We start from the raw sequence: 18856 nt of genomic DNA, 5'->3' as shown, positions 1-18856 counted from the left end.
AAAATTTATTGATTTTAATGATCAGCAAAGTAATAAAACAGAAAAATATGTACACGTAATAATCTAATTTAGAAAATCCAGAATTGGCTTCATACAGAGAAGTACTTACTTTCATTTTATAAAATAATGGTTTAAAATATTAGTAAAGCTCCTGTTAGACTTTATTTTATTTCTAAAATAAAAATTGTATTAAAATTCTTAGCAGATCTAAAATTATTTCTTGTGCAAACACCACCAAATCCCCTCTCCACTTCCACTACAATTACTCCCTTCCCCCAAATACTGAGACTCAAGCACAATAAAGAATGTTTTTATTGCAGTTCAGTATTCATAAGTAATGTAAAATAGAGCTGGATGTATTTTTAATTAACAAAAGTTAACAACATAGAAAATGCTCCAATGTTGCATTGAAATATTTAAAACTTGAAAGTTTTCAGGCAGAAAAATTAAAGCCCTTCATAAAAATCCAGCCAACATCCTTTCTTGATTTTTCTTTATGAAATTTATCAGAAAATTTTTTTTTCCTAAGCCTGTCATATAGTCTTTCAATGAGGTATAAAACAGAGTGAACCATTTCTAGGTTCTGCTTATAAAATATACTAGGGGATGAATAAAGATATATGTTTTTGTTTTGATAAATATAAGCATTTAGAACCCACTCTTGGAGGTCTTACCACTTTTTCATATAGCTGCAAACTTCCATCATATGCACCAATTTGAGACAACTCAAATTGGATATGTTGACCTCACTCAGGCCTAATGTGTTATAGGCTCTAAATAATCTTGACATCTCAGTTAAGTTATATGATAAAAATCTAACTAGCTACACATCAAATGTACAGTGAATTATTTGAAAAATTTAGTGTTTTTGCCCTAGCATGTATATACAGATAGCGTCGACACTATCTAGATTAGCAGGTTTGTACCATATTTTAAAAGATAACACATTCACCAGTAACTCCACCTAAAAATATGTATGTGCATGTATATGTGTGTGTGTGGAGATGCATGTGTATGTACATATGTAAGGGTGCTAATAAATCAGAATTCAAAGGGTTTATAACTAGAAAAATAATACTGTTAGTGATACTTTACAGAATACTTTTAACATTTAAAAAATGTGATTGGGGGTTAAAAAAATGTGATTAGATTGATAAAAATGTAGTTTCCACAAAGCTCGGGTTCATGTGTTCCATAAAGTGAAATGCTGTACACCAGCACAGAAGTGGTAAGCCTTCTTCAAAGGCAGGATGGATTAGTGAGAGGCTCGAACTTGATTAAATCATAGTCAGCATGCAGGCAGGTTACCTGGTGTAGTGCTAGCTTATGAACATTTCCCCATTGGAGTTTTGGGGGTTTCAAAACCATTGCATACATTTTGGCTGGCTATACGTTTGTAGAATTAGGTAACACTTTCATCAGTTATCAAATCAACTTTTAGAACACTCAAACCATATCAAGAATTTAAACATACTGCATCCTAAAAGCATTCCTGAAAGATTAAAAAGGATCAACAGTATTTTTGCACTCACTAAAGCATACAAGTTCACACCAAGGAAATTTTATTTGATCTTAGAATTTAAATTGATTTAATGTCTTTAAAGGGGCTGACATAATATCCCTCTCTCTCCCTCATCCCCACTTAAGGGCAGGCCTCCGCCCATCCCCGCCACTCGCTAAAACACAAAAACACCTACACACTCCAGGATTGATTCTGGGTTTGCTACCCTCTTTGCACATTTGAGGACAGACTCTTTCTCAAAATGTACCTTTGAAGGCAGGCACCACCTTTCTCTGTTAAACAGATAAGGATATAGTTTCACACCACATGAAGTGGATATTTTTGATATTACCCAAAAACTACATAGGAGCTACTTCCAGGGCTTGCAGAGGATTCATAGCCTTCACTGTTTCTCTGAGTCCGACTGTAGATGAGATTGGCAATTGAGGCCACTATCAGCTGCCATATGATGATAGAGTCAATGTCTATGACATGAATTAATTTCCTAAGCCCTGGTTCACAACTGTTTCAAAGTTATTCCATCCATCCATGAGGTAGAGAGAAACCACTGTCATATGCAGGATTTAAGAAAGCATTTCTATACGGGACCTTCCTGAAAACAGTTTTCCCCTACTACCATAAAGTAAGGCTACTTAGTCCCTATATTGACCGATGTGCATTATGCTCATTTTGATAGGGCAACAGGAATCTGGATTAGAACCAGGGCTGAAAAACAGAAAGGCATATACTAGCAACTATTAAAGTACAAAAAGAAGAAAGTAGAGACAAACCTAAGTAAAAAAAGGTTGGGAAACTTTCCACTATATGAAATAATAACATTCCAAAATATTTACATATAGATAAAATACATTTTGAAATGTACTCTTACATCTTCAGAGGCATGCTGAAACAAAAACATTTCAGTAAGACTTAAGTGCTTTTTATGTACATGGTAGAATTTTCTATTCAGAATGGGTTAAAAATTAAATACAAATTTGTAAGATACAGACAAATACTTTTTTTGTACACCACTTTCAACCGATCAACTAGGACTTGAGTACTATGTGTAAAGTATTTGTTGAAGACTGGTGCTTAGGAATATACAATGAAGTATTTTATGACATTGTTTAAAATCCTTAAGTTCTACTCTAATGGCCAAAACAATGTGGGCCCGTTTATAACAATTTTAGTATAAGCTGAGGTTCTACAACTACATGCTCTTTCAGAAGGCAGTCTGTATCAGAATGAAGATGTATCTGATCTTGTGTGTGAAGATTGCCAAGGAATTAACTGGATGTAAATCTAATTTCACTCTAGATCTAGATAAAGTATTGATTAGAAAGGGGGAGGTCTACTTTGAATTAAATTAGTGATGTCACGGAGAAACCTCAGGCTTTAAGGCAAAGAAACTATAGAGTTTCAAGTGAACCCTTTCTAACATAGTTCTTTCCTATGATCTGTTCACTTTTCTCCTCGCAGTGTTTTCTTCATGAAAACTAAAACAAGGAGTCAATAAGAAAATGTAAAAAAGACAAACTGTCTTTTTTCCTGTTAGCAGGAAATCTTAGCAGAGGATTAGTTAATAATCTGACTTAAAGTGAGCTGTTAAAACTACAAGAGTAAGAACTTTTGATGACAAATTGGCTTGAAGGTCTCCCCCACTCCTTTGGAACAACTATAAAGAGTTCCTGAAATAAGCATTTTACTCACTCATAGGCTTAAAACAGTCTGATGAAGAACTAACTGATAACTCATGGATTTGGAAGGACGATATTAAATTATACCTAGGAGTTGGTTTTCTTAAATCCATGGTCTTTAAGGCTAATTCACTATTAGCGACAAAAACCAAATTTCTAGGGGCTCCTATTGGTTACTGTTGTGACAATTTTAGCACCAAAAAGATAACTACAATAGACTGAAATACATTAAAAATATAAAAATTCATGAGTCTATAATTATACCAAAAAAGAAATTTAAAAGAACCTAATTTGTCACTACCTATTTATTAAACCAACTTCTCACTCTGAAATTGATAATTAAATGGAAAAAATAAATCTGCCTTTTCAGTAAAAACAGTATTTAAGGATGACCAAATAGCTCAAGTTGAGGAAGGAAAGCTGGAGTTTACATAGAAACACCAACTAATAAATGCAGGAGAGAGAACTGGAAAAAATACTCACGGACCTTAATATTTATTGATTTAGGCAAGGATTATCACTAAATGTTAAAAGCTATGGATGAATGGCTAATGGAGAACTGGGAATTCATTCAATGCCACAGGAACACTGTATAGATAACACTAGTCACAAAGGTAAAAAAGTAATTGGGGGATTAGGCTGTCATGTTATCCAGTGATTTTAGCATTGTTAATAATAGGGTCAACTAGATACATTTTGTATTTTCTGATGTGATGCAACTTGAAGCATTTCTCTCATCTATGATATACTCTAGCAAAAAATGTTTTATTCGAATCCATGAGGCCTCTAGGTATAATTTCTAGATTACAGGTAGTTCAGGAAATAAAGGGATAAGCTAAATAACACCTGGAGAAAGCAAGGAGACATATTAACCACTTGGGATTCTGCAAGACAACTGCCCCAGTGTCTTTAACAAATCAATGTCATCAGAAAAGGAACTGTGCTAGATTAAGTTAGACTTAAGGGACTTAAAAGAACATGACCGGCTGTGTAAGGTTATAGAATGGATATTAATTTGGACAAACCAAGTACAAATTTGGGGGCAAGTGGGAGAAATCTGAATATGATCTGAGGTAAAAACATTCTAGAATGAGAAAGGAAGATTGTTGACTGAAAAAAAAAATAGGTTACAAAACACTATGTAGAGTATGACCTTATTTTGGTTAAAAAATGTGTGTGTGTGTGTGTGTGTGTGTGTATACACATACATATACATATACATGTATATAAATATATGTATATACACATATATAAATATATACATATATACACATATATAAATATATATATATATATAAAGAGAGAAAGATCTGTAAGGATATGTATTAAAGTGTTAAGTGATAATCTTTGAATGATGGCAATATAATGTTTTTATTTCTTATTTTTGCTTATTTGAATTTTCTGCAATGTACTTAAATTGCTTCTATAATAACAAAAGGTTATTTTAAAGGAAGAACTGCTAGAAAATTGTGGGTATGCCCCCACTGTTAGATAACTGATTATAGAAAGTCTATAGGTCAATAAGTATGAAAGCAAGGAACCACTACCCACCTGTTAACAGCACATCTGATTTGTAGGTAAAGTACTTAAAAGGGAAAAAATTCCTAAGTGCTTGGCTGACAAAAATCGTACTAAAAAGTAACAGAAATGCCACTGCACAATATATATAGGCAAGAGGCCAATTTATCTTGGAAGCAGTCAATTAAAAAATCACAAGTAAGATACATCTTGCTATGCATCATTCACCCTCCAAATCAAGCTTCGACTACTAGTATTTACCCTTAGCAAAAACATCTAGTGTCTAGTATTTGAAATGTGTAAATTGGTAATTTTGCAAGTCTCATACCCCATGTTGGGTTGAATTCCTGCCTAGGCCTCAGGAGTGGCATTGGGCTCCAAGTCTTCTTGGGTTGTGGGGGCTGAGGCTTCCTGCTCAGCCAGCGCCTCTCGCATGTGGCTGCCTAAAACTGCATCATGGATACTGTGGAACAGCAGCTCCCTTAAGGCAGGATTTTCAAAAAATTGGTTTTGAGTGAGGTCATTCACAACTTGTGCTAAAAAAGAAGAAAATTAGTCCACACTCTGTGTATCAGTCTTAAACATTAAAAAAAAGTTAACACTTTCATATAGTTTAAATATTAAAATGATATAGTAAAAAGTCTCACTCCGATCCTGTCCCCATGACATTACACCCCCAGTCGCAGGAAACTACTTTTATTATTTTTTTGTGTATTTTTCCAGCATTTCTTTTTGCAAACATAAGTAAATATATAAACATATTTTATTCCTCCCACTTTTTCTTATCCAAAAGAAAGCATACTAAATATATATTATCCTGGATTTTTAAAAATTTTATTCTTTTCAGTTAAATTTTTTATGGCTATATGGTATTCTATTGCGTAGTCTAGTTGATTTAACTGGTTCCTTTTGTTTGATACTTGAGTTTTCCCCAGTCTTTCAACAGAACATGTTCTCAAGTATTTTTTATTTTTGCCATTCTGGTAAGTGAAAAGTGATTTCTTTATGTAGAGTTTATTTTCAAGCACTGTTAATCAAAACTTAATGTAAAACAAAAATAGCAGGAATTGTGTGGAAAAACCTGAATGATTTTATACACCTGTGTTTATGGCAGCCATTAAATAATTACTAAAAAAAAATATACCAGCCCAGAACAATGGTTTGTTAGTTCCTGTCCTCCCGCTCCTGTTCAGGAGGCCTGCCACAGGTAGCCCTCTGAAAGGAGTGCCTGTAAGTGGCTAATTTCAAAGCTAGCTTTAGAGTGATTTTTCAAAAGTATAATTGTCATTTTTACCAAAAGATAATATTAGAGGAAAAGTATTTCCAAATTCAGTTATTAAAAAAGAGAAACAAAAGCCAAAATGTTAATATTTCTCCCCATTTACTTACCACTGCATCCTGCTAAATACACGTAAATACCGACATCTCCATATTCTTTTACAATCTGTAATAATGTTGAAATAAAGTTTAGTTTCTTTTAACTTGTCAGATGCAAGTCTCTTTCTACCAATATGTATTTGACTGATCTAAGACACCTGAACTACTTTGCTTCAACAATTATGCATTTTTGAGCTAATCATTTAAAAATGTATATTTCTTTTAATTTTTACACAGATAATGATAATTAGGGATATCAAAGAATTCTTGTTAAATTTTATTTAGATGTAACAAAGGTATTCTGGTAATGATTTTAAAAAGAATCTTCTTGTAGAAATACATATAAAATATTTACAGAAGATGCGATGACTGGAATGTGCTTCAAAATAAAAGAGGAAAGTGGGTATGGAGGATAAATGAAACAAGATTGACCATAAATTGATAATTGTTGAAACTAAATGATAGTTACATGGGAATTCCTTGAACTATGCTCTTTACTTTTGAATAGTTTTGAAATTTTTGATAATCAAAAGTTTAAAAAAACAATTAAAAAATTGAGTTGAAAAGGATTCTGGTTCAACATTCTGATCTTACTGATGGCAAAACTGGGCACAGAGATATTAAATGACTTGTTCAAGATGATGCTTACCCCTGCCAGAGTTTTTACACCAACAGAATCAATAAAATTGACTTGTGTAAAATCCAGAATGACGGTGTGAATGTTATCCCCTGGGGGCATAAATCTTTGCAGTTCTTCAGGAAATGTGTTCTTGATGACTATTGGAGGATATTTTACTTCATCCTCTTCTTCAGGCTTTGTACCATCTTCTCCATCTACTTCTGCGTCCTATGTCAAAAATTAAATCACACCAGAATTCTACGAACAACTCACATTTTGGTTCTGATAGTTATAAACAAAAATTAGTCCTTACAGTCTCAAGCTACTCACTTGATCTCTTCTAAAATGTTTGCCATATCCTACTTTGTAATGTGACAGAAAAAGATATGTACATAACATTCAATTTTAGCTCAATTTGTTCTTTTTTCTGTCCAATGAAATCCACTCTCCTTAGTCATAATATCCATTTTCCCCTAATTTCTAAAATAATTCCATTAACTTCAGCATGACAGACTATCAGTTATAATAAGCCTAAACAGTAAAAACCAGCTTTTGAGCTTTTTTTTTTTTTTTTTTCCCCCTATAAGCTGAATGAATCTATGACTAAGTACTAGTGGGAAAGCTTATTAAAGTACTGTGTGATTTTCATTTTTTAAAACAATGTTTTCCTGGGCTCATATCACTATTTCAGAAGCATTCCCATAACTGACTTTTTCATGTATCTTTAATACATAAAGGATAGTCAGAAAGTTTCTAAACTTTCCTGTTTTAGGGACTTTCACACTTTGTTAAAACTTCAATCATAAATAAAGGTTGGGGGTGCTGTGGATCAAGAGAGAAGGGAAATTACAAGGAAGGGACTACTCACTGCTTTGATGACGGCTGCATTGGCCATATTTGCATTCCCAACTTCCTTAGCATACTTCCTCATGGCCTTTCTTCTTGCTCCCATTATGAATGCTGGGTTCACTCCGGTCTTTACAGAAGAACAATATGTGCATAATCACTTCTTGGCTCCCAGGAACTCATCCATGTACAATTAATCTTCATATTTCCCCATTTGATGGTTTTCTATGCCAAGTTATCACCTCAACCCTTTCTTCACCTTTCCCTCAGATCTCCTGAACTGAGTTACTCCCTCATTAAAAGAACATTAGTAATCCTTTTTATTTTTGGTCTTGATTCAAGACAACCAGAAGCTAAAGTATTATACAGATTTTTTTCAGTAGTACTTTTCACACTCAGAATCTTATATTTAAGAAATTCTGTGGGTTGACCGTGAGGTTTTCCTATAGACTGGGCAGTGTGGGGTTGAGTTCTAATCATGACTAAAGGAAGCCCCATGATACCCAAAGCAAGAAATCTTTTACCACAATAAGTAAGTAGGTAGGTAGGTAGGTAGGTAGATAGATAGATAGATAGATAGATAGATAGATAGATAGATAGAAGGAATAAAAGGTATAGTGAGACATTTAAATGACCCTCACATCCCAGTCAATCTATAGGTCACCTCCAGAAATAATCATTCTTAATTTCTTATGACTTACCTTTCTTTTTAATGCATTGCTATACAAGTCACTATTTGCATAATAAATTGGAGCATTTATTTGGAATATTTTTATTCCAGGAATTTCTTTCACCTGGGAAAAATAAAATTTACGTGAATTTAACACATGGAAATATTTCAGAATCAAAACTGCAATTCCTTCCCTCCTCTATTTTGAAAACTAATATAGAAGTTGCTAAGGGTCTTTTTACAGTGTTTGGATAAAATGTCACTATCTACTCATGCTCTGGAGGGAGGAGTACTGAGAAGAAAGCTTTTAAAAATGCACATCTTCCCATTTCTTTTAGAAGTCTTTCATTTTTGTCATAAGACACAGAGAAAGGTACTGAAAATATTTAAAAAGAGAAAAGAAAAATGGATAGGAGTGGGGAGGCTGCCACTCAGGCTGTGGGAAGCAGGTGAATAAAGTGAACAGAGGTTTATATTCGTTCATTACTGGAATGTAGGCAGGAGTCGACATGGACCCCAGTGACACAGACTGAACATTTTATCAAGAAGCCTCAAACTCTAGAATGCAGTTTGGAAACAAGTAATTCAGCATATAATTCTTTGGAAGGAGGAAAAAATAGCAATACTAACATCTGCCTCATTTCTTAATACCTTGGGAATTTCTTCCCAAGCAGAAAACAAAACTAGTTTAAACATATTTTATAAAGGTCTTTCAGATTCTACATAAGAAAAGAACACTCAAAATAAAAGAAATTCTAACCATTTAAAATAAAGCAGGATAATTCCATAGCCCCAATACTTATATTTTACATGATTAATATTAGTATTTTCCATCAGTTTAAATTTATCGGAGGAAAATCATGCACATACAAACCATCTTCTCAGTTTCAGTATTTTGTAAATATATGCTTTAATTCCAAGAATATATATTAATCATCATTTAAAAAAGAGGAAAAATATTAGATTGAATAATTAATGTGAGTATAGTGTAAACTATAAAATTGAATCTAGAGAGTAAATTGAAATTCAGGCTTTTCACTTTTACTACTACATCTCCCTCCTTTTCACTTCTACTTTTTGTCCTGGGTAAAAATAAAACTTAGTTAGCTAATCATATCCCATGCTTACAACCATTTAAAATGATAGAAAAAAGGTCCTACCTCCTCATATGCGTCTATATCAATATACACATCAGTGTCAGGAAGCTGTCCAAGGACTTTGTAGCTCGGACTGAAGATAGAGAGTGAGTGTGTTAAAATACCATTGTGTCGTCAAGGCCCAGTATGTGATTGATACATGAGGTTTTCCATGTTTATATGTCATGTATGGATTTGCTAGTGAATTCAGGAATACGTGATCCTTATACAGTGCCTTTGCAGAAGGGCTCCACATATACCGTATTCCCAGTGCCATTCCAAGCCTAATACTCCCCACATACCTCACACCACACTCTACACCTCAACCCCAACATATGCAATACACACATACAACATATACCTCACACCACGCAGACCACATACCACATATACCCCTCACATACACAATACACAATACACACATGCCATACAACTATACACACACCACACCATACACACACCACACAATGATATGGTTAGGACAAAAGACTTGGGTATTTAAAGATGGGAGCAAAAATAAATTGTGCAGAGTTTAAGTTATGCCAGGGTCATGTGTAACTCAAATTCTCATGCTACTTAGTAGATGGTAGAATTATCTTTCTACTCTAATTCTAAAGCAGGAGAGGAGGTTTTCTTTTTGTTTTTAATAAGAATTTCTGACTCGTGGGTGGGGATAATCGACTGAAGGTATGGGGAGAAAAAATCTGAAGTCAGCATAGAAGTTAAATTTGGTTTGAGAGATTGAGGCCCTTTGGGGTTACATGAGTTGTTCAAGGTCACAGAGTTTGGCAGAGTTAGAACACAGCTCAAGGTCTTAGATTTGACATTCCATGGTCTTGCTACTATGTCCTGGTGCTTCTCAGCATGTAGGTGCAAATGCTTTGTAGGTAAGAATACATAGTACAAATATTAGCTGATTTTTCTGGGAGGATTCACTCAATAAACGTTAAGAGAACTGAACGCACATTATGTGCCTGGTACTGGGCTCCAGGAACATTGCCTCCACAATCAAGATGCTCAGTCTAGTGATGTCTGTCAACAAATACATTTTCAGTCAACACTGCAATCTCAGGCAGTACATTCATACCCATCCCAATCTGTACAGTCACCTCTGTGTTCTGTAAATCACAGTCAGCAGTGCGATGATCACGGCAGTAATCAAACCATAGTCCAATCCCAGGAACAAGGAGGAAACAAAAGTGGTAAGCCAGATGGTCTGAACAAAAGACAGAAAGCTTTATGTAGAATCCTGTTAAAATTTTCTGGGGGTTACACACACACACACACACACACACACACACACACACACACACACACGGTACCTAAGCCTGCCTAACTGGATACTAATATAACTGACTGCACTAACTTATCTTCCTTAACATTTTTATCAGTACTAATCCATGTGTTGCTATAACATATTTACCTAACAATCACCATTATTACTTACCAGCTCTATTTTGCTGGTTCTCCAGAAAAAGGGGAGATCTGAGAACTGCATAAACATTCCCTTCAGGTTGACGATCACAATGGCCGACAGCACAGCCTGAAATACAGCACATTCACGCTTACCTCTCCTCTTGTGTCCAAAGAGCACCTCTGCTGGCTCCTCACTGTCCTCCTGTTGCCCTCCTGGCGTGCTCTCCCCACTCACTTCCTATGTAGCAGTGATGGTACATTTAGACTAGAGCCATAAACATCTAGATTTTCAGGGCTGGATGAGCTAAAATGGGCCTTGGCAAACCAGACTCATATCCTAGTAGCAAACTTGCATAGTGGTTAAGAGTTTCAGAGTTAAACTTAGCAGTCAAGGGATTATTTCGCCGATAGTCTATTTTATGATTTTCTCTACTCTATATTGCTTTTCTTCTCTACTAGATTAAATATATTAGTAAACAAATGTCTTATGAGTGTAGGCTATCTCAGATTTTAAATAGAAGTATAACTCATAAAAGATCAAAGAGAGAAAGGCCCTTGAGATTAGCCAGTGTAAACCCCCACTTTGCAGAAAAACTGAGACCCAGAGATGTTGAGATGGCTTTCCCAATTCCTAGTTGCCAGTAGATTGTGATGAAGAATCTTGCTCCTAGCCTTGGCCCTTTCTCTTACCACCCTGTTTGGGTTACAGTGAAAACCCATGAGATAGTTACAAAAATATAAACAAAATAGCAAAATCCGTACATATGGAGAAACCTCACACCAAGTCACAACTACACACCTGGGGTAACGATTCAAAGAGGAATCCGGTGGCTAATATGACCATCAGAATCATTAACGAGGCCAAACAACCTGCAAGCTGCATGAGAGAAGACACATGGAAGGAGCTTTTAGGAGATGAGCGAGAGGCAGGGCACGGGTTGGCTCTAGTCTTTTGACAATCAGAGTGGGAAGATCAAAAAAATATGGATTCAAATTACCCATCCAAACCATTATGTGAAACTGTAACGCCTTCCCACTTCCTCTGAAGTTCCTGTTCCTCTTATAGCTTTTAAGCAGAGGCCGAAATGCTTAAATACCCTGACTGAAATGTTCTTGCCAGGGGTGGGGAAAACAAGATGTCTGGTGTTGACCTGAGACCCCTGAGGGCCAGAAGAGATCAGACAAGATGATGCTGTCCAATGCGGTAGCCATTAGCCACATGTAGCTATTTAAGTTAAAAAATTAAAATTAAATAAAAAATTCAGGTCTTGGTTGCACTGGCCACATTTCAAGTGCTCAAGAGCCACGTGTGGCTAGTGGCTGCCAGTTTTAGATGGTGCAAACACTGGACATTTCTGCCACTGCAGAAATTTCTGTTGGATGGTACTGGTATCTTGCCCATCCATATGCAGCCTTGGGCTTTCATTACAACATCCTATGCCTCGACTTTGAAGTTTACTGATAGCAGGGAGTTTTATATAATTTTTTTAATTTAACTGGAGAATATACCTCTTTCCTACAGATTTAGTTCCTTGTGATTTGCTTCGACCAACCATGCCTTTCTCTGAGTCACTTCACAGCTCACTGGGCATGGATCTTCAGGCAGAACAGCTTGTTTGGGTGTAGAATAGAATCAAGGGATTAAAATTTAATTACCACCCAAATCACCAATCCTGAGAGGCCAGTTGTATACACACCTGTGTCTTCCCTCCAGTTCCCTCCTGAACAAGGCTTCGAGACAAGGAACATGAAATTGAGAAAGTCTGGAAGAGTGAGCCAATGGAATTGCATAGTCCCAGGGCAATGAGCTCCTTTTCCACGTGGAAACAAAGCACAAAAGAGATCGATTATTCTTCAGGAAGGAAGGCATGACGGCCTTAATAATTCACATTTTCAGCAGTACAGGCTGTCTTTTCATTTTCCTTTCAGATGTTTGTTTAGCATGAGCTCAAAATGAGAATTAGAACATAATTTAAGGTGGAGGGGAAAACTTTCAAATTTTCATTGTGTTGGAGATAAATGCTGTGCTTACCCAGCTCCATTTCCCAAATGTACTCTCTACACAAATAATGCCTTAAACACACACACACACACACAAAACAAAACAAAACAAAACAAAACAAAACAAAAAAAACAACTGCAGCAAAAGGAACAAAATATTTCTCTTGCTTAAGAGAAAGTTTTTGGTGTATAGGACCACTGCTATCTTTTGAATGCCTGGCTCTTGCTTGTCAGTGCATACATGCCAGCATCCTTCTAGGACAGTGAGTCCTGCTCTCAGGGATATTTCTGGTCTTCCTGGTTGGATCACTGTTTCATGTGAATGTGGAATGTGTAGTCTCTTTTTGGAAATAGATAGCATGTTACAGCAGATATTGTCATGTCAAAATTATAGCTCATGGTATTCAGATTAAATGCATTATCTGAAGCTATGTTATAAAAGAAGGTGACAAAGAATAAATATATTGTGGAGTTTGAAACATGAATCATATACTCAAAGTTTAATGAACAAGAAGGTTTCCTGTAGAGTAAAAATGGTTCTGTAAAAACATTTTATTCTCAGTCTGTGAACTTTAAAAATAATGATTACATCAATAGGAGTATGGCAAACTATAAACCTTAGTTTGGAGATTTCACCTTTCTAGCTAGGCCCCTGCCCATGAGGTGAGGTAGGACTGTCCCTCAGTGTTCAGATGATCTAATCAACATATTCATGCAAAAATTGTAGTGTTGAATAAATTCATGCTTCAAATATATCTATCGCTAAACTAAGTTTTTCTATCAAGATAGAGAAATCCAGTTCATTTGCCTTTCATAGTAAAGCATGATGATTAAACCACTATGAAACATCTGCAGGAAATTAATGATTTTTACCTGATTGCCATCAACCTGATAGCCATGTTTATTTGCCAAGGTCTTGGCCATTGAGATGGTCACTGAAAATCCAACAATGGCTATGGCGATGGCATCCACGTACACAAGGTGGAAGAGGCTGGTGTCCGGATTGGCTGGAGGTAGTAGCCTGAAAGGTCAAGCTGACTTTAACCTAAGTGCTGTGACCACTGGGGAGAAAACACACAACTAGAGGAGAACAATTTGGAGGGACATTATTTGCAAAGCAGGTGATCAATGCTTGGATATTTGTTTGCCCTAGTTTGATAAAAAGGAGGGTTCTCCTGGACACATGGAGGTTCTTTCCAAACTCCCATCACAGGGTACGGCTTTCTACCTGAATGGGTTATCAGTAGAGATCAGATGCCATTTTATTAGAAAAGGAGTAACTGCATATCTCAGGGCACCTGTATGGCAGGTGTAAGACACAGACAGGAAGAAGCAAGGACCAGCAAAGTGCTCAGATACCACAGGCATTCAAACCAAAGACTGAGGGCAGGGGGCAGGGGGTTGGACAAGGGCTATCTTAGAGGAGAATTACTGTCTGAGCAACAGGAGGTACTCACTGCTATAAGGACTCTGCTCTTTCCTGGGACATGTAGGTGGGTTTCTAACATGGGGAAGGAGCAGCAGCAGACTACACTCCTTGGATTTCAGCTGGGAATGCTGGGAGTCTGAAGGAGCCAAAAGTGTGACTCTTGGAACCCCAGAACGCAGAGCCTAATTTCTGTGGTCCATTCTTGTAGTTTGGAACCTTTGTCCTAAAGGAATGGAATGGGGATTCCTTAGAATGTTAAGGGGGAAGGAGCAATAGGTTTTCAAAGGTACCTGCTCCAATTCAAGGCATTGGATTAAATGATAACAGCAACAACAATTAATTGATGCACAATATTATTATTTTTACAATAACAATTGTTTATTTGGTGCTTCCTTTGTGCCAGGTTCTGTGCTTATTTATTTCCAATAGCCCTGTGTGCTAGGCACCATTTTAATTCCCATTTTATAGATGAGAAAAATGAGGCACAGTGAGGTTAAGCAACTTGTGCAAGGTCAAATAGGTTATCAATTAAATACAACAAAAACCATGAAGAACCTGCCTCCTTATGCCTATTTCTCTCACCATGTCATATCACAGTGACGGGATGAATCAAGTTCTGGGGTAAGGGAAAGGAAGGGGGAGAGAGGAAAGGAACATAACATATGTAAAGCCTAGATTATATGCTACATGCTTAACATATGTCATATTTGTCCTCACAACAACCCTATTTGATAGATACCATTATTATCCCAACTTATAAGTGAAAAAAAATAGATGCTCGCAGATGTCAAGTAATTTTCCCAAGATAGAGCAGGGAGTCAAACCCAGAGGGTCTGACTATGAAACTTTCCCCTGTACTTTGTTGCATGAGCATTAACCAAGAAGGAAGGCCTAGCAGTAGCTTTGGGTCTCAGGCACAAGATTATGAGAAAAGGATGTAATTTGAAACGTGTTAAGGAAAGTAAACCAAGAAACAGGATACACTGCCATGTCACTTCCTGGACACTGTATTGTATATGTACTTATGTGTAGATAGGTGTGGTAGTTTGCTTTCAAATATGACCACCAACAATCAATCCCTCCCATACTTGTATGTACTGTTCTCCCATCTAGAGGTAGAATCTGTTTCCCCTCTAGCTGAACCTTGTAATTTGCTTTGACCAATAGGAAGTGGTGAAAGTGATGTTGTATGAGTGCCTTAACTGGCCTGCCCAGCTTCTGCTTTTCTGTCTTGTTGCTCTGAGCTACCACGCAGAGTCTACATGCTGCTAGAGACATCACATGGAGATGCCAGCCAGCCCCCAGCTATTTCAGCCTTCCAGCATCAATCACACCTTCGGACATCTGCAGCTGCATGAGACCTCCAGTGAGACCAGCAGAACCACCAGCAGAGCCCTACCGGATTGATGAACTATGAACAAATAAATGGATTTTGCTTGAAGCCACTGTTTTGGAGCCACTTGTTATTGGCAAAAAGACTCACGGATAACTGAAACAGTATGATTATATGTAGGTGTGTAGTTAGGTAAGGATTATTTGTTTCTTGCTGGGTTTGTGCCAAAATTCCAGAAAGATAAAGTTTCTGAGTAGCCAAATTTCAGAAAGGTAAAATGTTATTTAAAACAAAAAAACTTAAGCTCTCACACATAGAGAGAAAGCAATAGGGAAAGGAAGGTATTAGGTAGAAATTATGGCAGCACGTGCATTTTTAAAAGGAGAAATCTAAATGTAAGGATTCACATTTATTCAAATTACTTATAATTAATTATTAAATAGGGTTATCTCTGGGATCCAAAGACTAATGTTTTTCACGTGACTAATTACGTTAGTGACTCAGGTGTGATGTAATGGAAAGCACATACAATTGGGTATCGGAAGACTGAGCTCTGGGTCCAGGCTGGGACTCACTTCAAGTCACTAAACCTCATTCATGTCTCTCAAATGTCACCTTCTCAATTATCACCCTACCTAAACCCCAGGCCCTTCTTTCCCTTACCTAGCATCCTTTTTCATCATAGCACTTCTCACTTTACTGCCTGTCTCTTCCAGTAAAATATAAGCTCCATGAGAGCAAAGACGTTTTTGCTTACATGTTTGCTTTTATTTTTAACTGTTGTGTCCCTGGCACAAAATAGGTAATTAATAAACACATGCTGAATAGATGAGAACAAACGAACTTAGTTGTCTGTAAAATAAGGATAACATGTCGATAGTATTATCATGAACAGTAGCTGAGATAATGGACATGAAAATATTTTATAAATTATAAGCTCAAATAGAAAAGCAAGAGTTATTACCATGTTATACCTTTACACTGAATCTCAAGTAACACGTTCATGATAGCAATTTATTGTTTTGAAGTAGAGTGCATGTTTCCTCCTTCAACACTTGCTCTGTGAACTTTGTCTTAAGGAGCAACTCCTGTTCTCTGTGCTTTCAATGACATTAGATGGGACCAGAGGCAAGGCCTGTTGGAATATGCCAGGTTTTGTCAGTCTCCAAAATCTGGACAATGTCTGACTCCATCCTTTTGGAAAGAGGGAAGAGGGTGGCAAGAGAAAGAGAGTACAAGAGATGGAAAGACACACAGAGAAATAGACAGACACACAGAAACAGAGGCACACAGAGATACAGAGACAGTCAGAGAAGAACAGAGTAAGACCAGAACAGGCTTATAGTTACTTTTGAGCCTTCGAATATAAAGATAATAATAAAAAATTTAAATGCAGAGATAAAAGAAAATAGATGAAGCAAAGAAGTAATATATATTTTAAACTAGAAATCTCATTGAAATAATGACCCACAGAACTTTCAATTAATGCGTCTTTAACTCTTACTGTGTGTGCCAGGTGCTACACTGCTTTATGTGCATTATCTCCTGTAATGCTCATAACAACCCTTGAAATTCTTATTTATTACCATGCTTAACTGGCAAGAGAGGAAACTGAGGCTTTGAGAGGATAAGTACCTTGACCAAAGTTACATGGTTAGTAAGTGGCAGGCCAGATTTAGGTCTTTTTGTTCTTAATTCCTATGTCACTCAAGGAGAGATTTTAAAAACCAATAAGTTTGGTGGAATTATAAAATGGTGCGACCACTATGGAAAACAGTACAGAGGTTCCACAAAAAGTTAAAAATAGAACTATCATATGATCCAGTCATCTCACTTCGTATTCAAAATAACTGAAGGTAGGGTCTCAAAGAGATGTCTGTGTACCCATGTTCATAGCAACACTGGTTCCAATAACTAAGAGGTAAAAGCAACTGAAATGTCCACTGATGGGTGAATGGATAAACAAAATATGGTAAATACAAACTATGGAATTTTGTTAAGCTTTAAAAAGAAGGAAATCCTGTTATATGCTACAACATGGATGAAATTTGAGGACATTATGCTAAATAAAATAAGCCAGTCACAAAAAGACAAATGCTGTATGATTCCACTTTATATGAGGTATCTGTAGTGGTCAAATTCATAGAGACAAAAATTAGAATGGTGGTTGCCAGGGGCTGGGGGGAAGGGAGAGTGGAGCGTTATTTAATGGGTATGGAGTTTCAGGTTTGCAGGATAAAAAAGTTAGGGAGATTCATTTCACAACAATGTGAATATATTTACCACTACTGAACTATACACTTAAAAATGATTAAAATGGTAAATTTTATGTTTTACCAGAAAAAAAATATCCCGCACATGCTAAAAACAACAACAACAACAAAACCCTCGGCTATTTGATATGCAGAAAAAAGAATTTTTCATTACAAGAATACTAACACGGGAGTTAGAAACAATAATAGATCCATTGATTATTCAAGTCACACTGTTACTTACAACTATTTTCTTACCCCAGAGGAAGTGTTCCAACAACATCTACATTGTATGATTCATGCAAGTTAAACCCGGCTGAAATGCCAGTTCCCATTACCACCTAAAACAGAAACAAATCAAAATGTAATTTTATAGATGAAAATTAAAATGCCACAAGAATGAGCTTCAGTTTGTTAGCCAAGACAAACCTATTCTCACTTTAACTTTTAGTTTTATAAAGAAGAATTATAGTTAGCTTCCAACAATTCTAACTTCTCCTACCGACTCTACCACAGAATTAAAATGGACTCTAGTTTCCTTGTGGCTTGGAATTCTTCTCTTTATTTTGGTCTGTTCTACATCAAGGTGTGTGGCTAGTTGACTGCAAACAGAAGAGGCCATAAAACTTTTCAGGTGCTGGTTTTGCCTCTGGGGCAGGAAAATGAGTCTCTGGCCAAGGTGGCATGAGTATAGGTCACTGATATGTGTATTGTGAGGGTGGTGCAATGGCAGTGTATCATCATAAAGTGCATGTTTGGATTCAACAGCCCTCCTGCCGACCTTTCTTCCAGGACAGCAGCACCAAGCATGGTTAGAGCGCCCTAGGGCCGTCTCCTCCCATTTCAGTCAGGGTCAGAGTGAAAATGTCCATCACACACAGGTGTCATTGTACATACATCTTGCTGGATTGTCAGGGCATAGGTTTAGTTGGTATGTAAAGTACAATCTTAGTGAGCTACAAGAAGAGAAAAATAACAGGAAGCATTTTTCTTTATTCTGAAGAACTATTGCTATAGAACTTTCTGGGTGGGTTATCCAGGAGAGAAGGAATTAGGGCTGG

The 18856-nt window shown here is 36.5% G+C and overlaps 1 protein-coding gene across 4 annotated transcripts in view; it reads right to left on the bottom strand.

Moving 5' to 3' along the window:
• Positions 1–4458: 4458 nt before the first annotated feature.
• Positions 4459–18856, bottom strand: part of SLC26A5 (solute carrier family 26 member 5) — a 45287-nt gene continuing 30889 nt past the window's right edge. For 3 of the 4 annotated variants that reach the window (XM_016145916.2, XM_016145919.2, XM_016145918.2), the window contains exons 9-20: positions 18054–18136; positions 13655–13802; positions 12478–12591; positions 11580–11657; positions 10812–10907; positions 10474–10580; positions 9389–9458; positions 8260–8352; positions 7581–7688; positions 6743–6940; positions 6106–6160; positions 4459–5252 (exon numbers count right to left, since the gene is read on the bottom strand). In XM_016145916.2, the coding sequence (XP_016001402.2) occupies positions 5068–5252; positions 6106–6160; positions 6743–6940; positions 7581–7688; positions 8260–8352; positions 9389–9458; positions 10474–10580; positions 10812–10907; positions 11580–11657; positions 12478–12591; positions 13655–13802; positions 18054–18136 (1335 nt within the window). In that variant the 3' untranslated portion in view covers positions 4459–5067. The remainder of the gene's footprint in view (positions 5253–6105; positions 6161–6742; positions 6941–7580; positions 7689–8259; positions 8353–9388; positions 9459–10473; positions 10581–10811; positions 10908–11579; positions 11658–12477; positions 12592–13654; positions 13803–18053; positions 18137–18856) is intronic. The other variant, XM_016145920.2, reaches the window with a different exon arrangement.

The sequence above is a fragment of the Rousettus aegyptiacus genome, unplaced genomic scaffold, assembly GCF_014176215.1.
Source record: "Rousettus aegyptiacus isolate mRouAeg1 unplaced genomic scaffold, mRouAeg1.p scaffold_m13_p_13, whole genome shotgun sequence".
Lineage (NCBI taxonomy): Eukaryota > Metazoa > Chordata > Mammalia > Chiroptera > Pteropodidae > Rousettus > Rousettus aegyptiacus.
Note: the sequence above shows the minus strand (reverse complement) of the source record. Positions and strands in the feature narration are given on the sequence as shown.